The sequence below is a fragment of the Candoia aspera genome, chromosome 6 (assembly GCF_035149785.1).
Source record: "Candoia aspera isolate rCanAsp1 chromosome 6, rCanAsp1.hap2, whole genome shotgun sequence".
NCBI lineage: Eukaryota > Metazoa > Chordata > Lepidosauria > Squamata > Boidae > Candoia > Candoia aspera.
The window spans coordinates 45,887,913-45,915,165 of NC_086158.1; the positions used below are offsets into that span (position 1 = coordinate 45,887,913).

At 38.2% G+C, this 27,253-nt stretch overlaps 3 protein-coding genes across 5 annotated transcripts in view; 1 reads left to right on the forward strand and 2 right to left on the reverse strand.

Moving 5' to 3' along the window:
- ABCC2 (ATP binding cassette subfamily C member 2) overlaps nt 1-5,625 on the reverse strand; it is a 39,137-nt gene extending 33,512 nt beyond the window's left edge. For both annotated transcript variants that reach the window (XM_063306972.1, XM_063306971.1), the window contains exons 1-2: nt 5,515-5,625; nt 1,796-1,969 (exon numbers count right to left, since the gene is read on the reverse strand). In XM_063306972.1, the coding sequence (XP_063163042.1) occupies nt 1,796-1,969; nt 5,515-5,559 (219 nt within the window). In that variant the 5' untranslated portion in view covers nt 5,560-5,625. The remainder of the gene's footprint in view (nt 1-1,795; nt 1,970-5,514) is intronic.
- A 2,318-nt stretch (nt 5,626-7,943) lies between these two features.
- Nucleotides 7,944-15,856, reverse strand: CUTC (cutC copper transporter). Of its 2 annotated transcripts, none has more exons than XM_063306978.1 (9): nt 15,762-15,856; nt 13,755-13,826; nt 13,195-13,254; nt 12,564-12,773; nt 11,306-11,341; nt 9,699-9,832; nt 9,491-9,518; nt 8,657-8,762; nt 7,944-8,338 (listed from the first exon to the last, which is right to left on the reverse strand). In XM_063306978.1, the coding sequence occupies exons 1-9, from the start codon at nt 15,805-15,807 to the stop codon at nt 8,227-8,229; spliced, it is 804 nt and encodes a 267-aa protein (XP_063163048.1). In that variant the 5' UTR covers nt 15,808-15,856; the 3' UTR covers nt 7,944-8,226. The 2 variants fall into 2 exon arrangements, with proteins under 2 accessions (XP_063163048.1, XP_063163049.1); XM_063306979.1 differs by lacking the exon at nt 15,762-15,856 and adding an exon at nt 15,447-15,646.
- Nucleotides 15,857-16,001: 145 nt separating this feature from the next.
- Nucleotides 16,002-22,826, forward strand: LOC134499999 (cytochrome c oxidase assembly protein COX15 homolog). The gene is made up of 9 exons (XM_063306977.1): nt 16,002-16,099; nt 17,645-17,832; nt 18,442-18,564; nt 18,785-18,971; nt 19,926-20,093; nt 20,332-20,413; nt 20,695-20,849; nt 21,436-21,549; nt 22,146-22,826. The coding sequence occupies exons 1-9, from the start codon at nt 16,028-16,030 to the stop codon at nt 22,275-22,277; spliced, it is 1,221 nt and encodes a 406-aa protein (XP_063163047.1). The 5' UTR covers nt 16,002-16,027; the 3' UTR covers nt 22,278-22,826.
- The last annotated feature ends 4,427 nt before the right edge of the window (nt 22,827-27,253 follow it).

Consider the following 27,253-nt stretch of genomic DNA (forward strand, 5'->3'; position numbering starts at 1 on the left):
ACAAAACAAGATGGGATCTACTTGTTCTATACAAAAACATATCCAACAAGGGGGTCCATCCATCCTAACCCAAGGCCTGGGAGAACAAGCAGGTCTTCAAGGCTTTATGGAAGGCCAACAGGGTGGAAGCCATACAGATCTCATTCCAGAGAGTAGGTGTCATAACAGGGAAGGCATGTGTCTTGGGTCCCAATAGATGGCACTGTTTGATCGAAGGAACCTGAAGCACACCAACTCTGCTGGCACATGCCAGTCAGGCAGAAACCATGGGAGATAGGCAGTTCCTCAAATAACCTGGTCCTATGCTATGTAAGGCTTTGTAGGTGATGACTAGCACCTTGAATTGCACCCAAAAGCATACTGGCAACCAGTGCAGCTTGTGAAGCAGAGGTGTCACATCACTGCCTGCATTGCTGCATTATGGACCAACTGAAGCTTCTGAGTGCTTTTCAAGGGCAGCCCCAAGTAAAGCACATTGTGGTAGTGAGGTGACCAGGGCATGAATGACTGTCTAAAGGGCCTTCCAATTCAGCAAGAGGTGCAACTGGCACACCAGATGGACTGCAGAGGCCCCCTTGGCCACAGCTTCCACCTGCTCTTTGAGTAGGAGCTGTGAGTCCAAGAGAATCCTCAGATTGTACAAGACTCTTGAATGGGGAAGCACTACTCCATCAAAGACTATAGGTGGAAAGTCCTCAGATGCAGGAGGCCCTAACATTCATAGCTACTCAGTATTGGTAGTATTGAACTGCAAATGGTTCTTCCCCATCCAGGTCCACACAGCCTCCTTTTTCTGTTTAGTAGCTGCTCAAGCAAAGCTTGTCAGCTTCCACAATGTTTTCTCCTTAGGTAAACTAATTAAATATTAAATTTTATGGGAATCAGGCCAGAGAGATTTCCTCTTCAAAACAGGGTCCAAAAATTTTCAGCAAGCAGCAAATGTAATAATGTTAGAGTTAAATTGAACCCTAACCCTAGCTTTTTAAGAACAGGATTTGAGATGTTTTACTCAAAGAAATCTTTCTAAAGCCACACAAAATAACATTGCCCCTTGGAATGCACTTAATAAAGCTAAAGTTGAATGTGAATATAATAGAGCCAATCCTTAGAAAGGCAGTTACTAGACTTCAGTTTCAGCAAATGTCATTCGTTATTATAGACAGCAATTTTTAAAAATACTATACAACTTGTACTTTTGGCTAGCTTCCAGTAACTAGGTTTCATTCCATCAGACACAGTTAAGCGCAATGTATAAATTAACCTTTCATTGCTTTTGCTTTTTAAAAACCACTCAAAAACATGTAATTACAGCTGTATTCCATTACAGTCAAGGCTGTTACAAAACTGAATTAAGTAAAGCCATAGAACAAGTCATTTCAATAAGATACATTTTAGTAACATTTTTTTGTGAAAACACTTAACATTAATTAGCAAATCAAAGAATGCTGGTTTAAGGGCAACTCTAGATATATCACATCTCTAATTTTTTTTTGTTCTTCCTCCTTTTTTTTTCCAGTTACATTTAGATCTATATTTCATCATCACAGACATCCATACACATGCAGTAGATCAATTACCTATATAGAAGACATTTTTAAAACAAGAACAATAATTTGGCAACATATATACATACAACTATAATGTTAGAGAGACATATAACATTTTAAGTGATCTTTTGGAGTTTTCTCATATCTCTAACACCTCATCTATTTCAGGGGAATTACGGTGCTCTTTAAATTGAGTCTGCTTCCCTTCTACTGTTTGAAAAACTCTGGGAAATGATCTTCTCTCCTACCTGCTTTATGAGATACAGCCTTGTGACAGATGATTTCTTCAGCTGAGATTTGCACATGGGAAGAAGTTTCCACGGGCCAAAGAGCCAAAGGAAGCCCAGAGGGATCCAGACAAGAACTGTCTGCTCAAAGCAAAGGGGCAGATCAGCGTCATTGTGGTCCAGGAAAGAGGAATTCTGGGAGTAACAAGAGAGAAGCAAAGTAAGTTGATGCTATTATACATTGTTAGGCAATGTATTAAAAAAGTCTGTCCCTTGCACCTCTTCCCAAGGTTCCATTATGTCTCTGCTCTGACAATAAATATGGCAATTACTGCAGTCTAGATTTGGCTATTCAGGTAATAAGTCAATAACAATAAGGATTTACAACTCAGCATAATGTAGCTGAACAATATTTCAACATTGATTTCCATTTCCTACAACATCTTTTCAGAATTCTTCACTGGTTCACATCCTCTTGTATTTGCCCTTTATATCAAACAGTATGACTGAATTGTAAACTCATGTTCGGAAGTAACACTGGAGAACTTTTTAAGTTTGTACTTTTCTAAACATAGATGCTTAACACCATTACTGACACTGGGTTGGACTTATTTGGCAAATAGCAGCTAACAGCAGTTCTCATTCTTATTTATCAATTAGACATTACTATACAATGATTATTAAGGTAATAATTTACAGTAACTGACAATATTTAAATATCATTAAAATCAGTGGAACTCATTTGTCAAGTCCCACTGATTTTAATTGGGCCAAAATTCAATAACTTTAGATTGGATCCAATCCATTATGCTTAACTCCTGAACTAAACCTGACTTTATTTTTTTCCTTAAATGGCACTGTGGCATGTAAATGGGCAGAAGATAGCAGTATTTGCTATAGCCAGCAGCAGTCCAAAATAGCATTCCATGTGATGAATTCAGGAAGTCTATCACAACCATTTCTAAATCAGTATCTAAAGCAAAAGATCTACTAGAGTTTATAAGATTGTGACACTGGCAATATTTTATTTTACATTTTAATTATTTTAAGGAGATAATTTTTATCCAAGTAAAATTCTCTTCCTTAAAAATAATCAAAATATAAAACATATTCAGAATAAAAGACATCTTCAAAATAAAGTGGGAACCCTACCTACCTACCTACCCACCTACATTTATATTGCCTCCCATCTTGAACCAAACTCTGGGCGGCTCACAACCCCAAAATAAAAACAATATATATCAACCATAAAATAAAAACATTAAAACAAAAAAGACCTGGCACCACAGTTAAACTTTCCCATGCAGCCCATACCACATTCATCCCATGCCAATCTCATCCTAATGCTAGAGGGGAAAGCCTTATATTTGTCTTTTTTGTTTGTTTTCACCATGTGGTTTAGATTATCAAAGCAATCTGGTACAAAAATTATAATTTATTTATTTATTTATTTAATTGGCTTGTATAGCCACCCTCTCAAAACAACTCAGGGAAGAGTACAACTAAAACGCAGAGAGAACAAACACAAACTATAAACTATGATAAAAATGAATACAATAATTCCAACAAGGCAGACCAACAAACAATCATATTGCATGGGATCACAAATCTTCCTGGTCCAATTATGGTGTGGGGGAAGCCATTAATAATGTGAGCAAAATAACTATTTTGGGTGGGGGGAGAGACATAGAACTATAAAAAGGAGCCATAAAAATGGCAGACATGCCCCCAGAACAATATTATAATTCACATACGATTACTCCTTGTGATGAAGACAAGCCACTCACATTACTAGAGAGAGAATGAATTCACTACAATAGGATATGTGTTATTGTTTTAAGCTACCTTGAGCGTTTATACAGAAAGGCAAGGTATATTTGCCTTTGAGTGAGATGGGTGGTGACAAAATTTGAAATATAAACAAATATGTATGATAATAACTGGTCACCTCAGCATACACAGCCTACCTCATAATGTAAAACATCAGAATAATTCCACAGCATCCTCTCTGACACAGCAACTCTACTCCTTTGAGTCCTCAGCCATTTCCCCAGGCAAGAGTTAAAACCTTGGGATGCACACAAAGTAATGTCCTCATATAACATAGCATTTACATTGCTTTCAGTTGGGACAAGAGATCAAGACTCATCCCAAGACAGACAGACTCACCAAGACATTACAAGAGGAACCACCATTACACATTCACAGCAGCAGTACAGCATTGGAAAGCATAGACAAGTGCTCCAAGGCTCAGCAGAGGGAAGGATGTGAATGTTCACAACATAGGGACAAAGAGAGACAGCCCAATATTGAACATCTGAGGGTTGACCTCCATGATGTAGCACTTCTACATCATTACTGTTTACCACTTCCCAGCCCCTCAAAAACAATTTGAAAATTATCTGAGATTGTTCATCTTCAATTTAGCTAACTCAGATATGTTGAGAATAAGAACTGAAAATCACTGCTCTGCATAAGCTGCTGCAAATCTGCAGCAACAGAAGTCCTAAGCACAAAACTAATAAAAACTTGTAAATTGCATCCCAGCTTCCTTGTCTAAGCTGGGGGTAGGGGATAGGGGCAAAGCTGCCAAAGTTGGCAGGGCAGCATTGTCCTTACAGCTCCTTTCAAGATCACATTCAGGTTCCTAGACAAGAAAACAAACAGCCATTCCTCTTGCCTGACAGCTGATCCGTAAATTGGCTCTACTGAAGAGGCCAGATTGTGTGGAATCATAAAAATGTAGAATTGATCTGGGAATGGTGCAAACAACCTTAGTTGAAATGTCCATGACTGGGTTGTGATGTACACTATATCCTAGCAATGTCTTAAAAATACTGGGGGGGGGGGGGATTTTATATAGAGGCAACTTTATGCCAATCCCAATGCAGTAAATCAGAGGAGATTTTTTGTTACTTAGTCTGGGCTTGTAAAACTGAACTATAAATCTGGATGACTACAAAATACAACAGTGGTATACTCCTCCCAATATTCCTGAAGCTGAGAGTTACATGAAATAATCAGAATTATCCATTTATTTATGTATGCTACCTCAGTCACAAAAGTAACTCACAGCAGCTTCCATAACAATCGTGTGATATAACATTTCAGAATATAAAAGGAGAACAACATATCTGAACACAGCCTCCATCAAAAATGCTTTAGGAAGCTAGCACGTCTTGGAGTTAAGCAAAACCCTCTTTTCTGAAATGCTATCTTTACAAGAGTGAATTTTTGTGTGTGTAATCAAACATTCAACCATCCACGTGCACCTGTATTTCTGCTCAAATAGATCACCCATTTTCTTCCTCTTTGTGTACTCAAAAGCATTTTAATTTTAATAAAAGTATAAAGAATTTCTCTTCTTTAGAATGAACTTATTTATAAAAGACTGTTACAATGTGCGTTGAGAATAGTGTAAACATTTTCTGCAACTAGGTTTTGAAGCCCCCACCATCTAAGACTGTAAATTAAAACAACTGATAAGGAAAGGTCAATGAATGTTTCAAAATGGAAATATGGTGAGTTTGTTGATGCCTCAACTGTACTCTCATTTGTGCCCATTTGTCTTTTACTATGTCTATACATCAGTAATTTATACACACCATCCCAAACCACAAGTTAAACTGCTTTATCATTATCTAACCATCTTCTCACAATTCATGACTACATTCCGTCATTCAGTGTCACCCTGGCTAATTGATGAGCAAATAACTCTGGGAGAAGCTGCTGCCACTTACCCAGAAAACAGAGCCACAGAAACGTTCCAAAGCTGCTGCTGCCATGACTGACGTTCTCTCTTCCAACTGTTGCCCAACTATTCTGTCCAACCCAGGAAACCAGGCAGGACAAAAGTCCCAAATGTTCAACTAAGCAGTGTTAGGAACCTAACAAAAGGCCATTAATCTTTAACTCTATAATCAAACTCATGAACTATGGAAAAGAGCTGGCTGGCATTTTCCTAAGACTTGGGAGACAGAAAATGAATGGATCTGAGTGGAGAGTAACCAAGTGTCCCAGATGAAATTCCTCAAGATATATAATTTTTTTTTTAAATCCCCCTTCTCCAATGACAATATGGTTGAAATGTACACAGAAAGACAACTCTTTTAGCAGATTAGTTCTGCACTGGGAATCCAGTTTGAAGACTGTTATGTCTTCAAGACCAAGACAAAGGAAATTAGATGGGGAGTGGGGGCTGTGAGAGTAAAAAGACAAAAACTTGCAATGGATTTTTTTCTTTCCTTGTTGTTGTGCCTTTGAGTCAGTGTTGACTCCTGGCGACTCCCTGGACAAGTCCCTGCAGTTTCCTTGGCAAGATTTTTGGAAGTGGTTTGCAACTGCCTCCTTCCTAGGGCTGAGAGAAATTGACTGGCCCACAGTCACCCAGCTGGCTTTGTGCCTAAGGCAGGACTAAAACTCACAGTCTTCCAGTTCCTAGCCTGGTGCCCTTAACCACTACACCAAACTGGCTCTCTTTCTCTCCTTACCCACTCCCTCCCCGCATTTATTTCTAGCCAGCAGTGGCGATACTGACTTCAGTGTTCTCCACTCTCCAGAAACCACAGAAAAAACTAAACACAGTGAAATAGATTTTCTTTCTGTATAAAATCACTAAACCTAGAGCAAACCATTATTTAATTCTTAAGAAAGCGTTCAGAGTTCACAGGACAGGCAATATATCCCTTGGTTAATTATTAGTTAAATAAAAGTCAACATCTTTTTGAAAAATGTCTATTCTACAGGCTGGCATTCAGTTTCAGGGTGAGACATAAGGCACAATCAGTAACTGGCTGTCCAGTGGAGTGTAATTCCTTTGAGACAATTTCCTATGAATGTGAAGCCATTGCACTGAGGATGATCCTTTCCCCATGTATTCTTCTGTGTTTGAAGGGAAGGGAGGAGTTGATTTTATGCACCAAGTAGCCTATCAACATCTTTTACAGTGCATGACTTGCACAATCTAGCATTTGGCTCAGAGTCTCCTAAACTCTTGTGACCTTGGTTAAACGAAAACACAATTATTAATTGAACTTTTCTGACTTTGTTTTGCTCCAAGTATTATTCTTGCAGAACACTGTTTGCTGTGTTTTATTTATATTATGCTATTATATTGGTATTTGGGCATCTGCACAAGCTGACAGTTCATTTCTAGACCCAACTGATAAAATAATTTTAATGGGATGTATGTGCATATGGAGTTAGTGGGCAACATATACACATCAAAATACAAACATCAATAACCCTTCAGATTAAAAAAAATGTCCATTCATATTTGAAAGTTCAACATGACTTAAGGCCAGGTTATTTGACAGGACCATCTCCCATATTACCAACCTGGGTCCTATGACCATTGTATCAAACCCTCCTTCAGTTTCCCTAGCTAAATAAGGCAAATCTAGTGGCTGTAGGAAAGACAGTCTTTTCAGTGATAACTCCTCACTTATGGAATGTTCCTCCTTGAATTCTTTGCTTGGCACACACTGTGGTCTTTACAGAAGCAAGAGAAGATGTTTTTGTTTTCTTGGCCATTTCATTTTTTTAGTCCAGTATTCACTATGATTGACTTTCTTTTATTTTGTATTTTTCTAAAATATTTCTATACCATGTAGAGAATATAGTTATTGGGCAGTTTACCCTTGTAACTAACATTTCAAGGAAAAATGGAGACAAACTTCATAAAAAATTCTGCACTCTTCCCAGTGCCATGCTAGAATGGAGATATTGACTCCTACCAATTTCCTCCTCATTTGTGACAGATGAAGTCAATGTGCCCGTGAAACTGGACATGGTATACGTTGTACTACTAGCTCCTGCCTTCCTGGTTCTTTGCTACCCTCCCCAAAGGATGGGACACAGTTAAACCCCCTACCAATCTAAGCCCTTTAAATCATCACAACCTGCAGTCGGTTACAAGGCACTGCACTGTTTTCCCATGCTGTTCTTGCTTCTTTATCCATCCATTCCCTAAATGAAGAGAATGATCTCTCACCCACTGCTACATTCCATCTGAGTCCTGTATTCCACAGAAGCAGAGATCCCAATTTCTGTCAAAGTGAACTAAGAAGGGAAGCGTAATATACTCACCTCTCTTGCCTGCCTGGAACAAACACCAGAGTCCCTACCCAAGCTGGACAAAATGCATGGCGTGAAGAAGAGCTACAGTGAGGTGGATCAGCTTCAGCATTTATTTGAAAAGTAGAAGTCAAAAGGAGTTTTACCCAGTGGTGAATGCATCTTTACCTAATATCATGCCTCCCTAGAGTTTGCTCACAAATGGTGTCACAATATTTAAAGAAAAGACTCCTTGAATGAAGACTAGGCAGTGGGAAGAAGAGAAAAACACACGCTGGCATCTTCGTTTGACTGACCCAAACAGTACTGAAATGTCTATAGTTAAGGAATGGGGAAGTCAGAGGACAGTAGGTCTTCCTGTCCTATATGCTCTTCTTCTACAGGATATTCTTTGCAATTGCATTCAGGGTCCTCACTTTAGTCACATCTGCCACCATGATAGAATGCTCAGGTGTAGAGAGGGAGGTTCCCATCTTAACACTGGAGTTTCTAAAAGAAAAGCAACAAGTCATTAAATGCTATCTAGAAAGTGTACCCAGAAGAAGTCAGGAAAAGAACAGCATCAAACCTATTCTTATTTTGGTCAATGCACAGTATTTATCAGAACACCACCTGTTGCTACATTATTGAAATATCAAAAATGCCAATGGTTGCTTAATGGACACTACCTTGTTACAGTACTTGAAGTTAGGAACCACAGATGAATCTTAGTCCAACACTCCTGATGCTTTTATTCAGATCACAAACTGTAAAGTTACACTAAGTAGTACAAACGAGATTAAGGCAGGGAAGATCTTGCTCTATTACCTGAACTTCATGCCTGAGTCCTTGGCTGAGCGAGCTGAGCAGTGAAACTCAGAAGCACCAGAGCCTTCTAAAATTCTTTGTAGGTTTCTCTCAGTTATGCCTCCCCCTGTACAAGATAATCCATTTCTGAGTCACAAATGTGAAGTTAAGCATAACTGTTCACAAAACAGAGCCAATTTTCTATAGGCATTAGAGGGCATCTCTGCTCTGAACCTGGGATTATTTCTCAAGAACACCTCAGGTACCAATGTCAATGGATGATGCACTTGCAACTCGCCAGCAAGTAAACCTTCTAGATAGCATTCTTCCTCAAGGACCAATCGCTGTTGTTTTTCTTGATGATAGAGATACAATAGAATAATAATGCTTGAAATATTCAATACACCATGCCTACCAGTGTTTAGAGAAGGAATAGAAAGCAGTTTCCAGTAGAATTCCCATTGAAAGAGAGGGAAGGAATCCAAGCGATCAGTTTAGTTAAAGCAGACAGAAGAAAGAGGTTGCATTATTAGATGCTTTGGGAATCTGATGCTACTTTAACTGCTGTGTTGCTTGTTTGTAGAAGACCATTTATGCTGTTTGAATATTTGCAAATAAAATGGCTATTTAAAAGATACCATATGTCTCCAGTAGATTCTCATTCCAAAGAAATTAGCATTTCATTAAAAAATGAAGTCCAGTAGACTCTCATCCAAAAACTAATATAGTCCTATTGACATATTTACTTATTTATTTATTTATTAAATTTATATCACCGCCCATCTCCCCCAATGGGGGAGATATATTCTTGAAGCTGAGCCTGTATCAGCTAATGGTATTCACAACAGACCTTACCTGGTACAATAACAATCCTGCCTTTTGCCTGTAAAGAAAAAGAGGATTAGTAACCTTACTTGTAAAAGAAAATATAACCCACTTCCATAGAATCCTCGGATATCTGAGGCCAGACTGACAGCTGACTGGCATTTTCTCTATTCTGGACTACCAGAAAACAAGGATAAATTATCAGCAGAATTACAAAATGGGAGAAATGAAAGCTCACCTGTTCTATCAGCCGCTTTATCAAGGGCAGCCCCTCCAGGGCAGAGCTGTCACAACCACTGGTCAGCACCCGCTCAAAACCTATTGATATCAGTGTTTCCATGGCTCTTACAGGATCACAGACCATGTCAAAAGCTGCAGGGGAATTAAAACTCTCCCAGTAAAGATCAAATGCCGCTGTTAAAATGAATGTATTAGCTAAGGTAACTTTTTAATTTTGAATGGTGCCAATCTTAATTCCAGAATAAAAAAATGCAAGGTTAACAAAGAACACTGAACAAATGTATCTGGAAAGGGAAAAAAAAACCTAGAGTAAAATAAATTTTTTTATAAGATTCAAAAGATAGAGGTGGACCTGCTCTCCCAAATTTTACCATGCAAGCTGTTTGTCATGGATAGTCAAATGGGTAACATCCCTGAATAGCATATCAGAAGGTGCTGGTTTAGCCAACGAACTTCACAGATATTAGGTATAAGGATATAAAAAAATAAAAACTTGAAAGGACATATAATCAGAGAGAACTTGATAAAAACATGGAATTCCAGAAACACAATAATAAGTCCAATAATAAGTCCAACGATCTTGCCTTTAGCCTTATTCTGAAATGTCTTTTATTCTGGAGATAATTACTGTACAAAAAGTATAATTATGTATGGGGATATGGTGTATCAAGACTCTAGAAAGACTAAAGACACGGCGAGAATTATTTGGTGAAGGCCAAAATTTAGCGTGGCTGATGTATTTACAGATTGGTGGAAGAACAACAAACAACCTCAAGAAAGAAGGTTTTAAAATAAATGACAGAATCTGAAACACATATACAGAACCAAGACCATCTATCAGGATGTATATATATAAATTGCAATTAAAATATGACATGGAGACAGGATAAGTAAAAGACTGCATGACAAAGTGGTTGCAAAATTTTAAAACAAAAATTACATTACAATGGGAGAACTTATGGAAAAATTCAATAAATTTTACCCCAAACTATAAGAGAAAATTGGTACAGAATTACAGATGATATACAACTCTGTCCATAATTGCAAAGACAGATAAATCATATAATTAATGTTTAGAGTTTTGTAGTGATTTTCAATTATTTCTCGATATAATGAGTCTAGTTTTATATATTCAATTAATTATTTAAGCAATGAAATAATGAATTTTAAATTTTATAACAATTATACATTTTCTGTTTATTTACTGATATTTTATTTTCCATCCATTAGGTCCTTTTTCACTTTCTTCCTTTTTAATTTATGTAGTCATTTATTTTATTCCTTAAACGTTTTAAAATAATTACTTTAATGTTCAAAAGAAAAAAAGCTGCATTGGAACATATCAGTCTGTATAGAAAAATCATCTAATAAGAAAAGTCTAACCACTTAGGAAGCACAACCATTTTTGGAATGAATGAATGAATATGACTAAATAAATAAATAAATAAATGATTTATGATCTAGGTATTAGAGGCTCAAAGCAAGGCTGAAAGGAGACAGCACTGACATGCAACCCCAGACCACATCCTCACAAATCCCAACTGGCATGGCCACAATGCCTGTGCCTACACTTTCCCAGTCCTCATTCTGAGCTATGAAACTCACCTCTGTGGAAGGTGACTGGCAAAGGGCGAGAAGCAGCTGCAAAGGAAAGACTCATATAGTTAACATTCTCATGCTGAGGTGAAAACATGCCCTGTTCTCACAAAAGACACTTCTTAAAAAGGCAAGTCCTACAGATAGTTCAGCCATGCTACCCTGATGCTACCCTGAGACTGTTTCTACAATCTGTATTCACTCTTCATTTTAGTACCTAATTTTATCTACCAAGACATCTTTTCATAGCAGACTTCTCTCTAGTTTTTGTATATCAAATCCCTTACAACTATTTTGCTTATGTACCTATTGAAAAGCAATCTTATTTTCAAAGAAGCATCTACTCTTCTCCTTAGCATGTAAATTAATCATTCACAGAATTAAATCAGCATTTGTTTTAGTACTTGAAATGACTTTAGAACCAAATAACTGAAGGACTGCCTCTTACAGTAGATACAGTATAATTTTAGACACAAAAAAGAGGCCTCTTCTTTGTATCAAACCAATTCTGTGACACTCCCCCTAAAGGATTACTATATTACTTTACTATACTTTACTATATGACATTACCAAATTTTCAGTGTCAGATCAATATATTTTAATTCATCCATGCATTGTAACTAACTGCCTTGCTTTTGCTTCATTGTTCATACTCTCTCTGTTTTATAGTTAATATGATGTTTATTTTTATTGGTACTATGCTTAAGTACTATATTTGAACTTTTGTTCTGTATAAATTTGCAGAATCCATTTTGATGCAGAGCAGTCTAGAAATTATGAACATAAAACTAAATGAAATAAGCAGAGTTCATTAAAGGTGTTGAAAGCTGCCAGCTGAAAAGTCTTTCAGGGCTATGAGCAATTGGGAAATATACAATACTTATTTTTCTCTGAAAATATGAGACCTTGGATTAAACAACAATAGAAAAAACACAATAGTGCAATCCATCTTGTACAATAAAGAAGATGAGAAAGAATTGAAAAATGGGTTAATTCCAATAATAAAGGATACCCCCTTCCCAAAGTGAACAGGGAGGTTATTAAGTACATTATTCTCATTTTCCTATAATCATACTTCAACTATACATCCATCACAGCTCAAAAGAAGAGGCTGCTTCTACCAAGCAATAAGGTATGGGGGTCATAACATCTACTGTACCTATAAGAGACAATTGTTTTTTCCTGTCTGAGCCTTGGATTTACTACAGTTATGGTCACAGCAATCAAATCCTAAGGATTTAAATCCTAAGGAAAGCAAGACTCTCACCAAGCAATGCTGTGCAGAGTTCTGTGTCCACATACCCATCCTCAGTCAACGCTCCAAATACCAGCCCATCGGCGCCATGCTGCTTGGCAAGCTGGATGTCAGCTTTCATGACCTCAGTTTCCCGGTCAGAATAGAGGAAATCCCCACCACGGGGGCGGATCATCACAAATATGGGGACCCTTGTGCACTGCTTCACTACTTGCAAAAGACCTATAAGCGGTAAAAGATGTAAGGTACAATATCAGTTAAGAGCTGGGGCAGTCTATGAATATGACAAAAAAGTAAACCACAGTATCACAAAAAGAATTATGCCAACCCGACAGAGCTAGATCCTCAATTCTGCTTCAGAAGAAAAAAAGGAAGTTCTGACCTTTTCCTGAAGAGGTTGAGAAGTAAAAGGGATGTTGAAGAACAGTATACAAACAAAAATAAAAAAGTGTTAGCCTGCCTTGAAAAAGGTAAAACACCGCTAATGTTGTAACAATCCTGTTTCAGTTACAAAAGTAATCTCTGTCTTTTTATCTGAGGGTTGGAGAGCTATAGACCAAGGTCTAGTTTACAACATTTTATAGCACTGATCAATTTTCATCACTGTAAAGTCTGAGGGACTAGATTCAGCTTGCCAACTCACCTATACTTGGTGTAGTTCCTCCCTCCATCAGATTGGCACATAATTCAAGGCGACCAGCACCTGCAAAAGATACAGATCTACTGTTTGAAAGCAGATGTTAAGAGCAATACATTGTTTGCTATAACAGATAGGGGTGTTTCTGGGCATTCCTAAACCAGCAGTTAGAAGGAAAGACCCTATTTAATTTCCACATTTGGACTTCTAAGTATTAATGTGTAATTTCAAAAAGTGAATATGTATTCTATATGATTTGCTGTGGAACTGATTCAACACATTAAAGCAGAACAAGTCAGAAACTGTAAAATAGCCATATATGAATTGTCATCAATTCATATAAATTTGCATCTTGCCTGTCTTATAGAGCACATAAACGAATTGAAGATATTAAAAAGAATACATAGCTTCACACTTTAAAATATTACACATCTTGCCCTTCTCTCCAAAAGGATTTCCAAAACAGCTTCCTACAGCTTTTTGCAATGCATTTAGCCAATGTCCCCCAGAGGTAGGTCTCCTCTTTGACTCTTCAGTATCTTCAACTTCTATTTTTATGGGATTACCTCCTCTTTCAGCATTAATGGCAGATTCCACTGAATCAACACATACTTCCATGAGAAAACCATTGGCCATTCCTAGAAGAGAAATATAAAGCAGGAGTTATGGGGCAACTGGACTCTGCCTTTGAGAAAAGGGTAAGACTATTTATGAAAAAGATGATATATCTCAAGATCCAGTCCTTGCTGTAGGTTTCAGTGTTTCTTCCATGTAATTAATCCAGGCATATAATCTATGTAATTAACCCAGGCATTAACTCAGAACGAGAAGGTTCCTAGATTTCCATTTACTAGTCAAATTCTGTCCACATTATTAGTTAGAACAACAGACTGAGATTATTACTGAAAAGCTAAAAGTTTAATAGAAGACTCTATCTTCAGCCACCTCACTTCTGAAGGTAGAATGAATATGAACCTCTGAAGAAAATACCTCAACATGCTCATGTAAGTGATTACATGTAATAATTAAGATAATTACATATAGAAAGGTAATGCTGAAAGATTTTCCTAAAGCACAAAAAAAAGAATTAGGATGGGGGCGCCGGGGGGCAGCGAATACCAATAATAATTTGCTTATTAAAGATCCACATTTTTCTCCATGTAAGAAGTTTTTACTACAATAAGCAAAACTAATTTTGGTTCCTCTCTCACTTTTTTTTCAGATAATTGGAAGTATTGTGGCTGTTTTACAGGAATTGCAAAGTTGAGGAAAGACCCGACATCTACAGAAGTTATGAACATAGCATCCTTGGCTGATGCAGAAAGATTTTAGATCCATAAAGACTGACCTCTGACTGCTAACAAGTGATGCAACAACATCAACCAAGACTTTGATGAAGTATTTTGTGTTTCTCACAAAGTTGTCTATGATCAACTTTTTGACTGGTAAGGAAAAATTCCCACATGAGCTTGGTGATCCACAAGACATCTCTAACTTCCTGTGTAGATCATTCGATGCTTAGTCCAAAATAAATCTCTTTCAATTTTAAAGAAGTATACAATAGTCTAAGGATATGTACTTAGGATGCATAGGAATCATGCTTATTTTACAACTGCTCTTAATCTTGGAGCACTAGGATCCCTGTGTTCATCTGAAATATATAATGCCATTTAACTACACTATTCTGGCATTATATCGTTAATTATTTATACTATTTTACATAAACAATATGCTGCAATGCCTTGCATTATGGAAAAGGTAAAAAATCTCTGAAATATACTAATAGTTGTAGGACAAAACAAAAGTAATTTAGAAGTTACATGGCTAAACCTCAAGCCTGAACTAAATATAACATTATTTATATGACCTTATTGTTACCGTATTATTTTAACAGACGGGGAAACTGGAGACCAATTTATTTATTCAGTAGAAAAATAGTGAAGGTCTTTACTATGTGTGAGTTTTCTCAATGAAAGCAGATTGGGAGGGTGGTTTTCACTACAGCCGCGATGGGGGAAAGAAGCGCCCAACTCCATCACTTTGCAACTCTGATCCCACAGCACGTGTGCTGATGCCGGTTTACCTGTGCGGATACATACCCACTTCCGAAGATTTAAAGTATGCCAAGCAGAAAGACTTAACCTGATCTACTCTACATCATGCTCTTCTACATCTAAGGATCATTTCAAATAGAGTAATATCCTATATACGTAAATCCCACCAAGCCCGGCAGAACTTGCTCACAGTTACGCGTGTACCTGGGATCAAAAACCACTGAATTCAGTGAACTTATTCCTGAGTAGACACACAACGGATTATTCTAAAAAAAACCATCAGCCCCCTTATCTGCTGCGCCTTTTCCGTTTAATTTTCTTGAGTGGATGTAACTAAGTGCAGCGAGCAAAATCCAGGCGGAAGTGGGACACCAGCAAAACCTCTCCACCTCATTATTCGCTTCTTTCGACTCAGAAACTAAAGGGCGTGTATGCGCGGTATCTGTTTTTAACTCCGCCTTCCCAAGCCCGTATGATCCCTTCCAGCCTCCGTTCCTGGTTTCGCCTCCACCCACTCACCCTCGCACCCTCCCACCGGGTCCCGCTTCCGGTCCCATTTCCTCATTCCACGTCCGACACACGGGAGCTCCGGAGGCGATTTCGAGGTTGACGGGACTGATGGGAAAGGAAGAAAGCCACGCCCCCATTTCTCACCTGTCCCGGTCGTGCACGCGGGGAAGCGCGTACTAACTGTCACGTGATACAATGCAACGTACTTCACTGTTTCCGGGGAAAGTTGTATTATTTCCGGGTAGAGGAAAGCCACTTCCTCGTAACTTGAAGCAATGCTTTTACGGACGGTACTAGGAGGCACTCGATTTTTGCTGGCACCTCGTAAAGGAAATTCTTCTGGCCAGGTACTTGCACAATAGAATATGATTTCCTGATCTCTTAAAATGTGATAATCTAGGGCTGTCACATCTGGGCTGCAAACATCCGGACGAAAATTAAATAATAGCAAAGAGAAAATTCTCTGTCCTGCAATTTTGTGGTCATATGGAGTCTTACACCCAGATATGGTAGCTCTAGTAAAATTAATAATTTGTAAAGCAGCATGGGCTCACGATTCTATGATACTTAGGGTGACATACGGGTCCTTAATATATTGTTCAATGTAAGTAGACTAAGGGAATGCAGGGAGGCTTGCTTGCTGTTACAGTTCATGTACTGCTGTTTCCCAGGAGAATAGACAGCCTTGATTTATTCAAACACATCCTTTGGATGGGACCTGCACTTCCTTTGTCACTGGGTTTTCACTGTTGTAAAAAAACAAGAGAAAAAGCTTTACTTCAGTAAACCAAAATTTTTTTTACTTATTTAAAGTGTTTATTTCTCTGCTCTTCAACACTGAAAGCAGCTTATCAGATAGCAAAAACAAGACAGAACCTGGTCTTAGGTTTTTGATCCAAAAAGGTACAACACGGAGCTGAAATGGAGTACGAATGAAAAAGAAAATTTACCAGTTCTTAGCATTTTATAATTCCTAAAATGGCTGGCTGTGATAGAAATAGGATGCTTAGGAAACCTGGATAACATCAGCATCTCCAAAATAGATGGTTTAGCTGATCTGCCTTATAATGTAGACCATCTTGAAGGAGAAGGACTCGCCTGGCCAGCTGCTAATAGGAGAGGCAGATAGTCGAGAATATATGTAGCTCATGATTGAATTGCTGGGTTATTGTTTTTCTCTGAATTTGCTTTTCTTCTTACAGACATTTCATTACCAGGCAAGGCAACCTCATCAGTGCCCTGTAATGAAGCGTCTGCAAGAAGCAAGCTCAGAAAACAACAAGACCCCTGGGGAAGCTGATAGAGATGATAGTTCCTTGCTGTCAGCTTCTTTTCTTCTTGAGGGACTTGTGAATTTGGTCATCCCCAGAGGGGACAAATGATAACACACGTGTACATATATCATTATACAAATGCCCTGACTTACATACTTGATCAGATGTTGGGACACAATGGTTAAGTTTTACATTTGCATGATGACATTACTGCACTTGTGTTGCTAATTTGCCATCATCATTGTTTGCTGTGGATGCTACTCTTTGTGAAAAAGCTGCTCAACTGAGCTTCTACAATAAAAATATAAGAAGTTGCACTAAGCTTCTTTGTTAATATCAATTGACATTCTAGTGTCCCTTTTTTTGTTAGAATTCTTGTGAATGTGTTTTTTCTTGAGCTTTTTTAAAAGTACAATAGTTTCTCCATTAAGGACACCTTTAGTGATACAGCAAAGATTAATGAATTTCTTACTGTGAAGTACATCTTTCCAATGGCAGTGGTTCTCATTCTTATATGAACAGTAATCCTTTCAGTCCAGTAATGGAATATTACATACCAAGTATTTGTATTAAGGGTTGCTTGAATTGTTAATATGTGTCTCATTTCTTTGTCTTTAGCAATGTCTCAGGTGGTGGCAGCTCTTGCAGAGACGGGCAAAACACAGTGCAGTTTCAAAAGCAGCTTCACATTCCAGAGTGGCAGTACCACCTGTACCCAATGCTGTGACAGACCGAACAATAGGGCGTTGGCTCATAATCTGCAGCGGTGCTGTGGCTGGAGCTGTGGTGCTTGGTGGCATAACTAGGTGAGGAGACTTAATTTCTCATCCTCAACCCTCCCCCTCCCCATCTTTTTCTCACAATATATGCACCACATTCAATGGATCTTTCTACATCCAACAAAATATCTGTTTGGTACTTCCTCGTAGCTTTGCTATGTACTCTAAGTGTCTTTTAGTGAGTGTTAAAAAAAATCCCTGCCCTTTGGGTCCTTGTGTCATTCTTTTTATGTCTTTGCTTATTGAGATAGGAGTTCTTTGTCATAGTGTTTGAGCTGAACATGTCATTTATAAATGCAAACTAAATGTACTGCATTTTTATATCACCCTTCCTCCAGAGAGTTTAAAGTAGTATTCTTGTTTCTTTTTTCCCTGGAAAACCTGTGAAGTATGTTCATTATTTTTTTGATACGTATACATATCTTACCCATTTTTTTTAATCACTAATATGTGTGTGTACATTCCCCCATCTGCATTGCATCTATCCGTGTCTCTGCATCAATTTCTAAGTTGTTGTGTTATGTTCTAACTCTGCTTTTCTAGGTAGGCACGTCTATTATATTTCAACTTGAAAGGAGCTTCTTCCGTGATAAATAGTTTTATCAGGGGAAATAAAAGAGTTGCTCTCTTTCTAAGGTTGACAGAATCTGGGCTTTCAATGGTTGACTGGCACTTAGTGCGGGAGATGAAGCCTCCTCAAACACAGGAAGAATGGGAAGCAGAATTCCAAAAATACCAGCAATTTCCAGAGTTTAAAATGTAAGTATGATTTGTGTTAAGGTTCCTATAAACTAAATTTCAATTAAGAGGAATTCTACCATTAGCTTGGCTCTCTTTCAGCAACAGACAAGTTGGGGGGCAAGGGGGACTTTGGCAGCTGTTTTTTGAGGGAAGTTGAGCTGAAAATTAGAGATAAAGTATTAAACTTTGTTGCTGTTTTTTCCCCCTATTTTTGAAAAAAAAATCCTTGATGCAACAGCCTGAACCATGACATGACGCTGACGGAGTTCAAATTCATCTGGTACATGGAGTACTCACATCGTATGTGGGGGCGACTGGTGGGGTTGGTTTACATCCTTCCAGCAGCCTACTTCTGGAGAAAGGGCTACTTGAGCCAATCCTTGAAGGGTCATGTCGTAGCTCTCTGTGGGCTTGTCTGCTTTCAGGTAGGAATAGCCATTTATTTAGAAATAAATGATTGTGGGTGTTCTTAAAATAACTGAGACAGGCAATGAAAAGTAGTTATATCTGAACATTCGAAGAGCTGGTGCTGATCTCTATGTGAGCCAAGGACTGTGATGTATGGTAGCCTTGCAGAAGCTTGAGACAGTTGTGCTTGAGATGATTATGCTGTAAAGGAAGAAAGGAGTCAGGCTGTGAAGATGATTCTTTCTCCTGTTATTTACTTATTTAAATTCGAAGATTTTGAAACTTGCCCAACTCCTTTATGACTCTGGGTAGCTTACAATCAAAAGAGAACAATAACATATATCAAGAAAACACAACTGACTGGAAGGCTAACTCAATAGCAAAACCTCAAAAAATTAGGGACTCCACAACCATCCTATCTCAAGGGCTGGGAGAACAGCCAAGTTTTTAATACTTTCCTGAAAATCATTAAGGTAGGAGCTGTATGGATCTCTGATGGAAGGTCATTTCAGAGGGCAGGCAACAGAGAAAGCACATTTCCTGGGTTGCACAAGATGACATTGTTTAATCAACATGATCCAAAGCATGCCCACTCTGCCTGATTTCACCAGATGGGCATAAAAATTTTGGAGACAAGCAGTCCCTCATGTAGGAGGCCCTGTGCCATGAAGGGTTTTACCGGTAGTAAGCCAGCTGGTAACCAGTGCAACTCATGAAGCAGTGGGGACATGTGCATATACTGTGACACTGTCATCTCTGGCTGTGCCACCACATTCTGGACCAGCTGTAGCTTCTTGCTATAAGTTGAAGGACTTCCTTTCCTGATTAGTATGGGGAAAGATGAGATGGTTAATTACCTGGATCTCTGTTTTGAAATTGTCAGATGATGTTCCTTTGCATGTAACATATATGATACTAGCAGGAAAAGAAATGAATTTTGTTTCAGTTTAATTATTTTGTTATTTTTGCAGGGTCTTTTGGGCTGGTACATGGTCAAAAGTGGATTAGAGGAAAAGCCAGATTCTTACGATATCCCTCGGGTCAGTCAGTACCGTCTAACTGCGCATCTGGGATCTGCTCTTGTTCTTTACTGCTACAGCTTGTGGACTGGGCTATCATTGTTGCTACCGCAATACAAGGTGTGTAAAATATGGGACTGGAAAAGGCTTGTATCTTGAATACTGGTTGGGCATCATAATCCTAAGCAACAGTTGTACCTGGAATGGGGAAGAGATATGGCAAGTATGTCCTATACAGGCTTAGCCAGGAGGCAGATGTGGGGAATGTAATCAGAAGGTAAGTGGCTTTTGTAAGATCTTTTCTGTAGAATATATGAAAGGATTACTCCGTATACCTACAGTACTTGTGTTTTGATAGCTACCTAAAATCCATCAACTGCTACGCCTGAGAAGATTTGCTTATGGAACATCAGGACTCATCTTTCTCACTGCGCTCTCAGGTAAATCTCTGTTACTGATACACTAAATTTGGGGGGAAGGGGGAGAGATAGGGAAAAGCATCTACTGTGAGGACTTTCTTCAGGTCCATGATAAGATTTGCACTTTCTCTGACACAAAAGTCCTTAAATGCCTTCTCCTGAAGGACAGTATTACAGAGCTGGGAAATGTTACATGGTCTAGGGATAAAAACTTATCATCTCGAGGACTTTAAATCTCATATAGTTAGTCTTACTGAAAATCTGCCTTCAGGTATATCAACCTCTCTTCTCTGAAACTGTAGGAGCATTTGTGGCTGGACTGGATGCTGGTCTTGTATATAATTCCTTTCCTAAGATGGGAGAACGCTGGATTCCTGATGATCTCCTTGCTTTTTCCCCAATGGCAAAGAACATATTTGAGAATCCCACAACAGTGCAATTTGATCATAGAATCCTGGTATGCTTCACGGCCTTTATGCTATGAACTAATAGTTCTATTAGCTGATTAGTTTTTTAAATGACAAACTGGGGTTATGGGAATGAATTGTACCAGTCTGGATGGAGCATTAGCTTTTACATACCAACAATACTAATTTCAGTTCCTGCCATCTGTAATTAAAAAAATATCAGGTATAATTCTTGGAAAGACCATCTTTGCAAAGATAGTAAAACTGATGGCTCAGTTGTATGGCTTGCATGATCCCTTAAAACGACATTATTACAAATACCACCATGATCTTTGGAAAACTCACCCATTAGGAGGATTTGAATATAAAAATTATGAAAGAGTTAATAAGGCTATAAGAGAAGAGCCTAGTGGAGACTATAACCTGAGCCTGAAGAACTGCTGTTGACCTAGTAAAAGGTATAGGAGAAGACAGGGCTTGAAAGTTGCTCAGAATGGATCAGTGTATCTAATGCTTGTTCTCCTACCCATTTGCTTCCCATTGAAAGCAGGACTGCTTGCCTTGCAAAATGGGACCTTTCCGAGGCTTTTGTGGGGTTGTTGGAAGATGTTTTAATATGTTTTTTTCTTCCTTTAGGGCATTGCCTCAGTTGCAGCCATCACAACTGTCTACCTACTTTCCAGGAAGATCGCACTCCCACGTAGAACTAGAATGGCCTTTGCTTCCTTACTGACGGTAGCATATCTTCAGGTATTGTTTTCTCATTAATACACCCATTTAAATTCCAGCTAGCAGGGAAGTAGTGTTCTCTGAGCTGAATGATAAACTGCCCTTCTTCCAGAGAACTTGCACTTATAGCAAACTGATTTATCTTGGATAATTGAATCAGGGACTTTAAAGTAGAGTTATAGCAACCATGACCCTATACAGCCCAGCTTTTTTCATATAACTTTGAGCTAAAAGTTTGGATGGATGGATGGATGGATGGATGGATGGATGGATGGATGGATGGATGGATGGATGGATGGAGCTGCAATGAGACTGTGCCATGTCATAATTGGGAGAAACTGCCAGAGAAGGTAAAGCTATATAAGCATTACTTCATGAAGAACAGGGTAAATTACTATTGCAGTTGTCCCTTTTACTTGCATGTGGGTTAAAAAGTATAAGAGAATGAATCACAGAAACTAATTAACACCTAATTAGTTATAAGGTTGTTTTGTAATGCTGTCTATATAGTGTACAGAGGTAAGATCAACAGATGTAGAGGTCTTCTGAACACTTCTGAAGTGTGCTGTGCATTCAGGTTATTTCTGATATAGCACTGATACATTGCTCCTTTGCAGGTCACCCTGGGTATCAGCACACTACTTCTGTATGTCCCAACTCCTTTAGCAGCTGCTCATCAATCAGGTTCTTTGATGTTGCTCAGTATGGCTGTGTGGCTGATTCATGAACTCAGAGGGATTCCTAAATAGTCTTACTCTCTTAGCCCAAGCACTGAAGGTTCAGAATTCATGCCTTTGCAGTAAGTACCATGAGATCCTCTGCCTGAGGTCTAAATTCGAATTGAAGAAAAGGACTGTATAGAGAGGTACCTTAGCTTCATTGATGTGGAGTACATTGCTTCAAAATGAATACAAATCATCATCTTTTTTGCTGGCCTTTTTTCATGGTATAAAATTACTGAGACAGTATCTGTGGCAAGAATGAAGGATTGTTTTAGCTGTTCCTCATGTCCTGCAACACAATTTATCGAAGCTATAACCACAAACAATGTCAGTAGTCTCTGCCCTTAAATTCTGTGTATAAAAATGACAAGACAGGATACAGCAAAGGATTATGGAATGAATGGCCTTGGAAATTTGGAAGCATTTGTATTATGTGATGGATGGGAAAATGCAAAGTGTATATCCTGAATTGTATGTAACTGTGTGTTCTCATGTTTCTTTGAATGGAATCTTGTTCATTTTTTAAATAATAACATATAGTGTATTATCAGATTTCTAAATAAACATGATAATCATAGCTTTTTTCATCCACTGGTGTTCTTATGTCCTTATACAACCTATTTTTTAATATGATGTTAAAAGAGAAAGCCATATTATATTTTATGACTTGAAATTGTACAGGATTAAGCGTAAACTCCTAAAATAGTAGTAAACAATGAAACTCAGGGAATTATGTAAGCAGGGCAATGCCCTCTACAGTGGGAAAACAAAAGCTAAGTTATATATTCACCATCCAATTTATTTGGTCTTCCAAGAGCAAGTCATCCTCACCATTGTTTGCTTTAATTATTAGGCATTCTGGGTGCATGTTTCCTATCTGAACGGCAATTGTATACATTCAGCAACCACTTCTAACCCATACATTTAGCAGATGTGTAGCCAAGTCATCTGAAAACACTAATAGTTTAGCTTTGGTAAACTATCATATACTTTTATTGCTTTTGTCTTAAAATGATGTGTGATCTCAGCCATTGTGGCCTGTAAATCCTGATTTATGTTTTAGTATTATGTGTGAACTGGGTCACTATATCCCTACTCAACAAACAATTGCTTGATGTGATACAGTATGTGATCGTAGTTGATTTGTCTGCCTTTTAAATGCTGTCCTATGCAAAACCTAGAGCAGGTTTTGGAGAGAAATTACTCCAAAACAAAGGTGCTCTTCTCTAGTAAGAGATACTGTCAGTATTAGTAGGAAATTAATTGTTTTCAACTTGTGCAGGTAAAGGTGTTCAAATATTTCGGTATTTTCTTCCAATCTGCATTCCCTGGACACATCGAATTCATACGGTCACAGCCCAGGCTCAAACAGCTGCGATTATTAAGCAATTATTAAATTTCCCAGCTGCAACAGGAACCTATCAGTTTCTACTGCAATCAAACTATTCAATGCAAATATTTTGAATCTTTTATGCCCAGTTTTATGCTTACTCTGATCTACCACATGTTAAAGCCACTCAGTCAAACTTTACTAGTAATCTATTTCAAGTCCCTTGCTCCACTACAAACACCTTCCTTTGGTTAGGATTATGATGTCTCTTCTGTAGCAGCTTGAATTATAATCCGCTGCCTGAAATTGGCTAAGAAAAACTTCTTCTTGAGGTGAGTCACTGCCTAATCTTATTTGTGATTATTGTCAAATACTTTTTCTTTTTTGGCCACACTTAATAACATTTGGATTTGAGGCCACACTTTTTTGGCCACACTTAATAACATTTGGATTTGTATACAGGAAATCAAACAGAGGGTCCTTGATTTGGATATACTGTACAGAGCAATACATCTAAAATTCCCACCTAGTCCCTCAACCTTTTTCAAAGCCCTTTTGAGACCTCCAACTATCTCTATAGCATTACTTTGCCACAATACAATCACTCATACTAGCAAGCTCTAATGCCTTTCTGTGTTTGTTTAGATGCTGCCATTGAGTCAGGAATATACCATAGTCAGTTTTACTCCATTGACTCATTTACTATACTTGTTGCATTAAGTTCATATTCACGCTACTCATCTCCTGCGCACGTTGATATGAAACAGATCATCTGTTTTTTACTTGCAGATTTTTAATCTGCAATCTGTTTAGTTATTTGTTCATGCTGAGAATTGTAACTGCTGATTTATTTGTTTGTTTATTGCTTGCTATCATAAATCAATAAAGAAGCCAAACACAGTTTGAGAATATAAACTTTAAAAAGTTCACTGCCCCTCATCATGTACCATTACTATATTGAGCCTATAGCCTAGATCAGGGTTTCTCAACCAGGGTTTCGTGGAACCCTAGAGTTCTGCAAGAGGTCATTAGGAGTTCCCTAGGAGATCATGATTCATTTAAAAAATTATTTCAAATTCAGGCAACTTCACATTGAAGAGTTAAGTTTCATTCTTTATTTTTAGTTTAAGAACACTGTTAATGTGTATATACAGACCTACACATGAAACAAAAATAATAATTTTGTAACTTCAGGCTTATATTTGAGCTTGAAAGTGCAGGGGTTCTCCAAGGCCTGAAAACTATTTCAAGGGTTCCTCCAGGGTCAAAAAGTTGAGAAAGGCTGGCCTAGACTGTTAAAGGAAGAGTCTTTCACTCTTTGGTTCACATCTTGGGTGGGTTGTCAACATACAAATGGACAGCCTTGGCCTCCTTACATTTCTCTGATTACTGATACTTCCAATCCATGCTGCTCAATAAGTTAAGAGTGCCAACGAATCAGAATGAATTTAACTTTTTGTGCTTTAGACAGTTCAGAATACAAAGACTAGACAGAAAACCCAGAATACCCTTGCTTTTTAATATGGGAAATTATTTTTTTAACCGACAGTTGCGTGAGTGGGAAAAATCTAGAATGGGATTTCAGCAATTTGTTTTGGGGGGGGGGAAAGCTTTATTAAGTCCATTACTTTAGATATTTCCCCATTTTTTCACTTTATAATGGTCCTTACTGGACTGGAAAATCTTGCTTTTAAAGAGAATCCTTTGCTATTTCTTCTGAACAATCCAAAATTTTGCTTTGCTCTCATAATAACATAACCAGAGCAGAGAAAATATGAATGTTTTTGGTTAGATGTGTCAAATAGCCATCTCCAAAATTTTACTTTGCACACTTCATCTTGCTACTAGCTTGCATACTTCAGTTTCCCATTTCTATGCAATGGGTTCATGCTGTAGAACACAGCACTTCTCGCCCCTTGCAGTTAGCTGCCTGGACTCTGTTCCACTGAGCCCAATTTACATATGCCAGAGAATTATTCCAACTATATTATGGGAAGAGTAAATGCATGGGGCCGATTTCTGCTAGTAGGAGATACTCTTTATCGTGGTTGAATGGACTTGATAAATCGATGGTGAAATGTGGAAGAAAAGCCTTGCAACGGCCAGCAGAAGCTCTTCCTTCACTTTGTTTTCTCCCCTGGGACTTTGAGGGAGCCTGAAGACCCACTGGGCCATACCTTATAATATTATAAAAAGAAAATGCTGATAGCTCCAGAGTGTGGGTGTGTAGGTGTGTTTTGGAGGAAGGTTTGTGTTGTGTGTGTGGAAGAGCAGAGAGGTAGCCTCACCACCCCAACAGAGATGCTGAGAGTTACAGCTAGCTGCCAGCAGCGGCAGGTGGTAAAGCTGCTTTTCCCACCCCAGCACAGGCTGAGAAACTACACAGCCAACTCTTCAGCAGCAGTTCAGAACAGCAGCTGACCACAATAGAACTAACTTGAAGGTGGCTAAAGACTTCGTTATAAGCTCAGGCAACAAAGGAGAATAGAATTGTTCATAAGACTGTTTAGGAATAAAATCTATACATAGGCCTAGACATACAGTAGATGCTAGTATAAGTATAGTATAATACAGCATAGGCTGACTGATAAGTGTTAAGGCAGAAGTTAGGAAAATATGTTTGATAAACTTTTACGTAATAAAAGCCTCCCTGGAAATGGAGGGAAGATAACCGTTGGATTGTTGATGGTCTGTACCATTTCTCAAAAGAACCCCCTCAGTTGAAAGGAGCAGGTAACCTGTATCATTCCAGATTTTTAAAAATATATATTTTACTATTTCACATTAACAAAAATACTTGTTATAGTAACAATATAACAGCATTAATAATATAATGCAATATCAAGATCAATATTCCTAATACAATTATCTGAGCTTTTTCTTTTTTTAGTATTATAAACAGAGCAATCCCCCAAATTCAATCATTTTGTGTGAAAGTCTTCCTTACTCGTTTATTGCAAAAACCCTAATTCAGATATCAACAATACATATGACAATCTATCGCTGAAGACCAGATAGAGATTTCTCCTTCTATTTTTAGGTAGTCCCTTTGTTCAGAAAGTTAAGCCTTAAATATCTTTATACATTTCATGCATCTTAACACAGCCATGGATCCAGAGCCATTAGCATTCCTATTGATTTCAATCCCCAAAGTGGCCATAATACAAGTCCAGATCATGAGAGTTAAAGATATCTTTTAAATAGCACCTCCAAAATCAAAGCAGTTGTAACCAACCCTTATTAAACATTCTCTGAGGCATCCACTAAGCTGTATACATTTTTGTTGTTGTATGAACCTCGTTCTAAGATAAAAGGAAACTAATTTTATTTAAACCAGTGGGTGGTTCTTGTAATTATCAGAACAGGACATCGACTCTCATTATTTCAGAAATCCCTAAATAACACCAATTTCATCCAGTTCCTGCAAAAATAGGTTCCTTACTGACGTTGTTGATAATATACTGCCAGCCAGCATTCACCCAAATACTGTAGAGACTGTATTTTGGCCCATCCAGAAAGCTACAGGTTTGGCACCCTTGGTCTATTCTATGCTGCAAGTGTCAAGCCTCTTTAGAGGGGATTTGGGCAGAGGCCATTAGGCCGGTACTGGATAATCTTTGCGCTGAGCCCAAATTCCAAAAGAAGGGGCAATGAAAGACCAGGCGCCAGCCAA

What these genes read in the sequence shown, in the direction of transcription:
- CUTC (XM_063306978.1), bottom strand. Translation starts at nt 15,807, where the DNA reads ATGAGGAAATGGGACCGGAAGCGGGACCCGGTGGGAGGGTGCGAGG. An exon ending in GCCAGTCACCTTCCACAGAG is followed by an intron (nt 9,833 to 11,305) that starts GTGAGTTTCATA and finishes ATTCCCCTGCAG; the next exon opens with CTTTTGACATGGTCTGTGAT. An exon ending in CAGGATTGTTATTGTACCAG is followed by an intron (nt 8,763 to 9,490) that starts GTAAGGTCTGTT and finishes TATCTTGTACAG; the next exon opens with GGGGAGGCATAACTGAGAGA.
- LOC134499999 (XM_063306977.1), top strand. Translation starts at nt 16,028, where the DNA reads ATGCTTTTACGGACGGTACTAGGAGGCACTCGATTTTTGCTGGCACCT. An exon ending in AAGGAAATTCTTCTGGCCAG is followed by an intron (nt 16,100 to 17,644) that starts GTACTTGCACAA and finishes CTTTGTCTTTAG; the next exon opens with CAATGTCTCAGGTGGTGGCA. An exon ending in TGACGGTAGCATATCTTCAG is followed by an intron (nt 21,550 to 22,145) that starts GTATTGTTTTCT and finishes GCTCCTTTGCAG; the next exon opens with GTCACCCTGGGTATCAGCAC.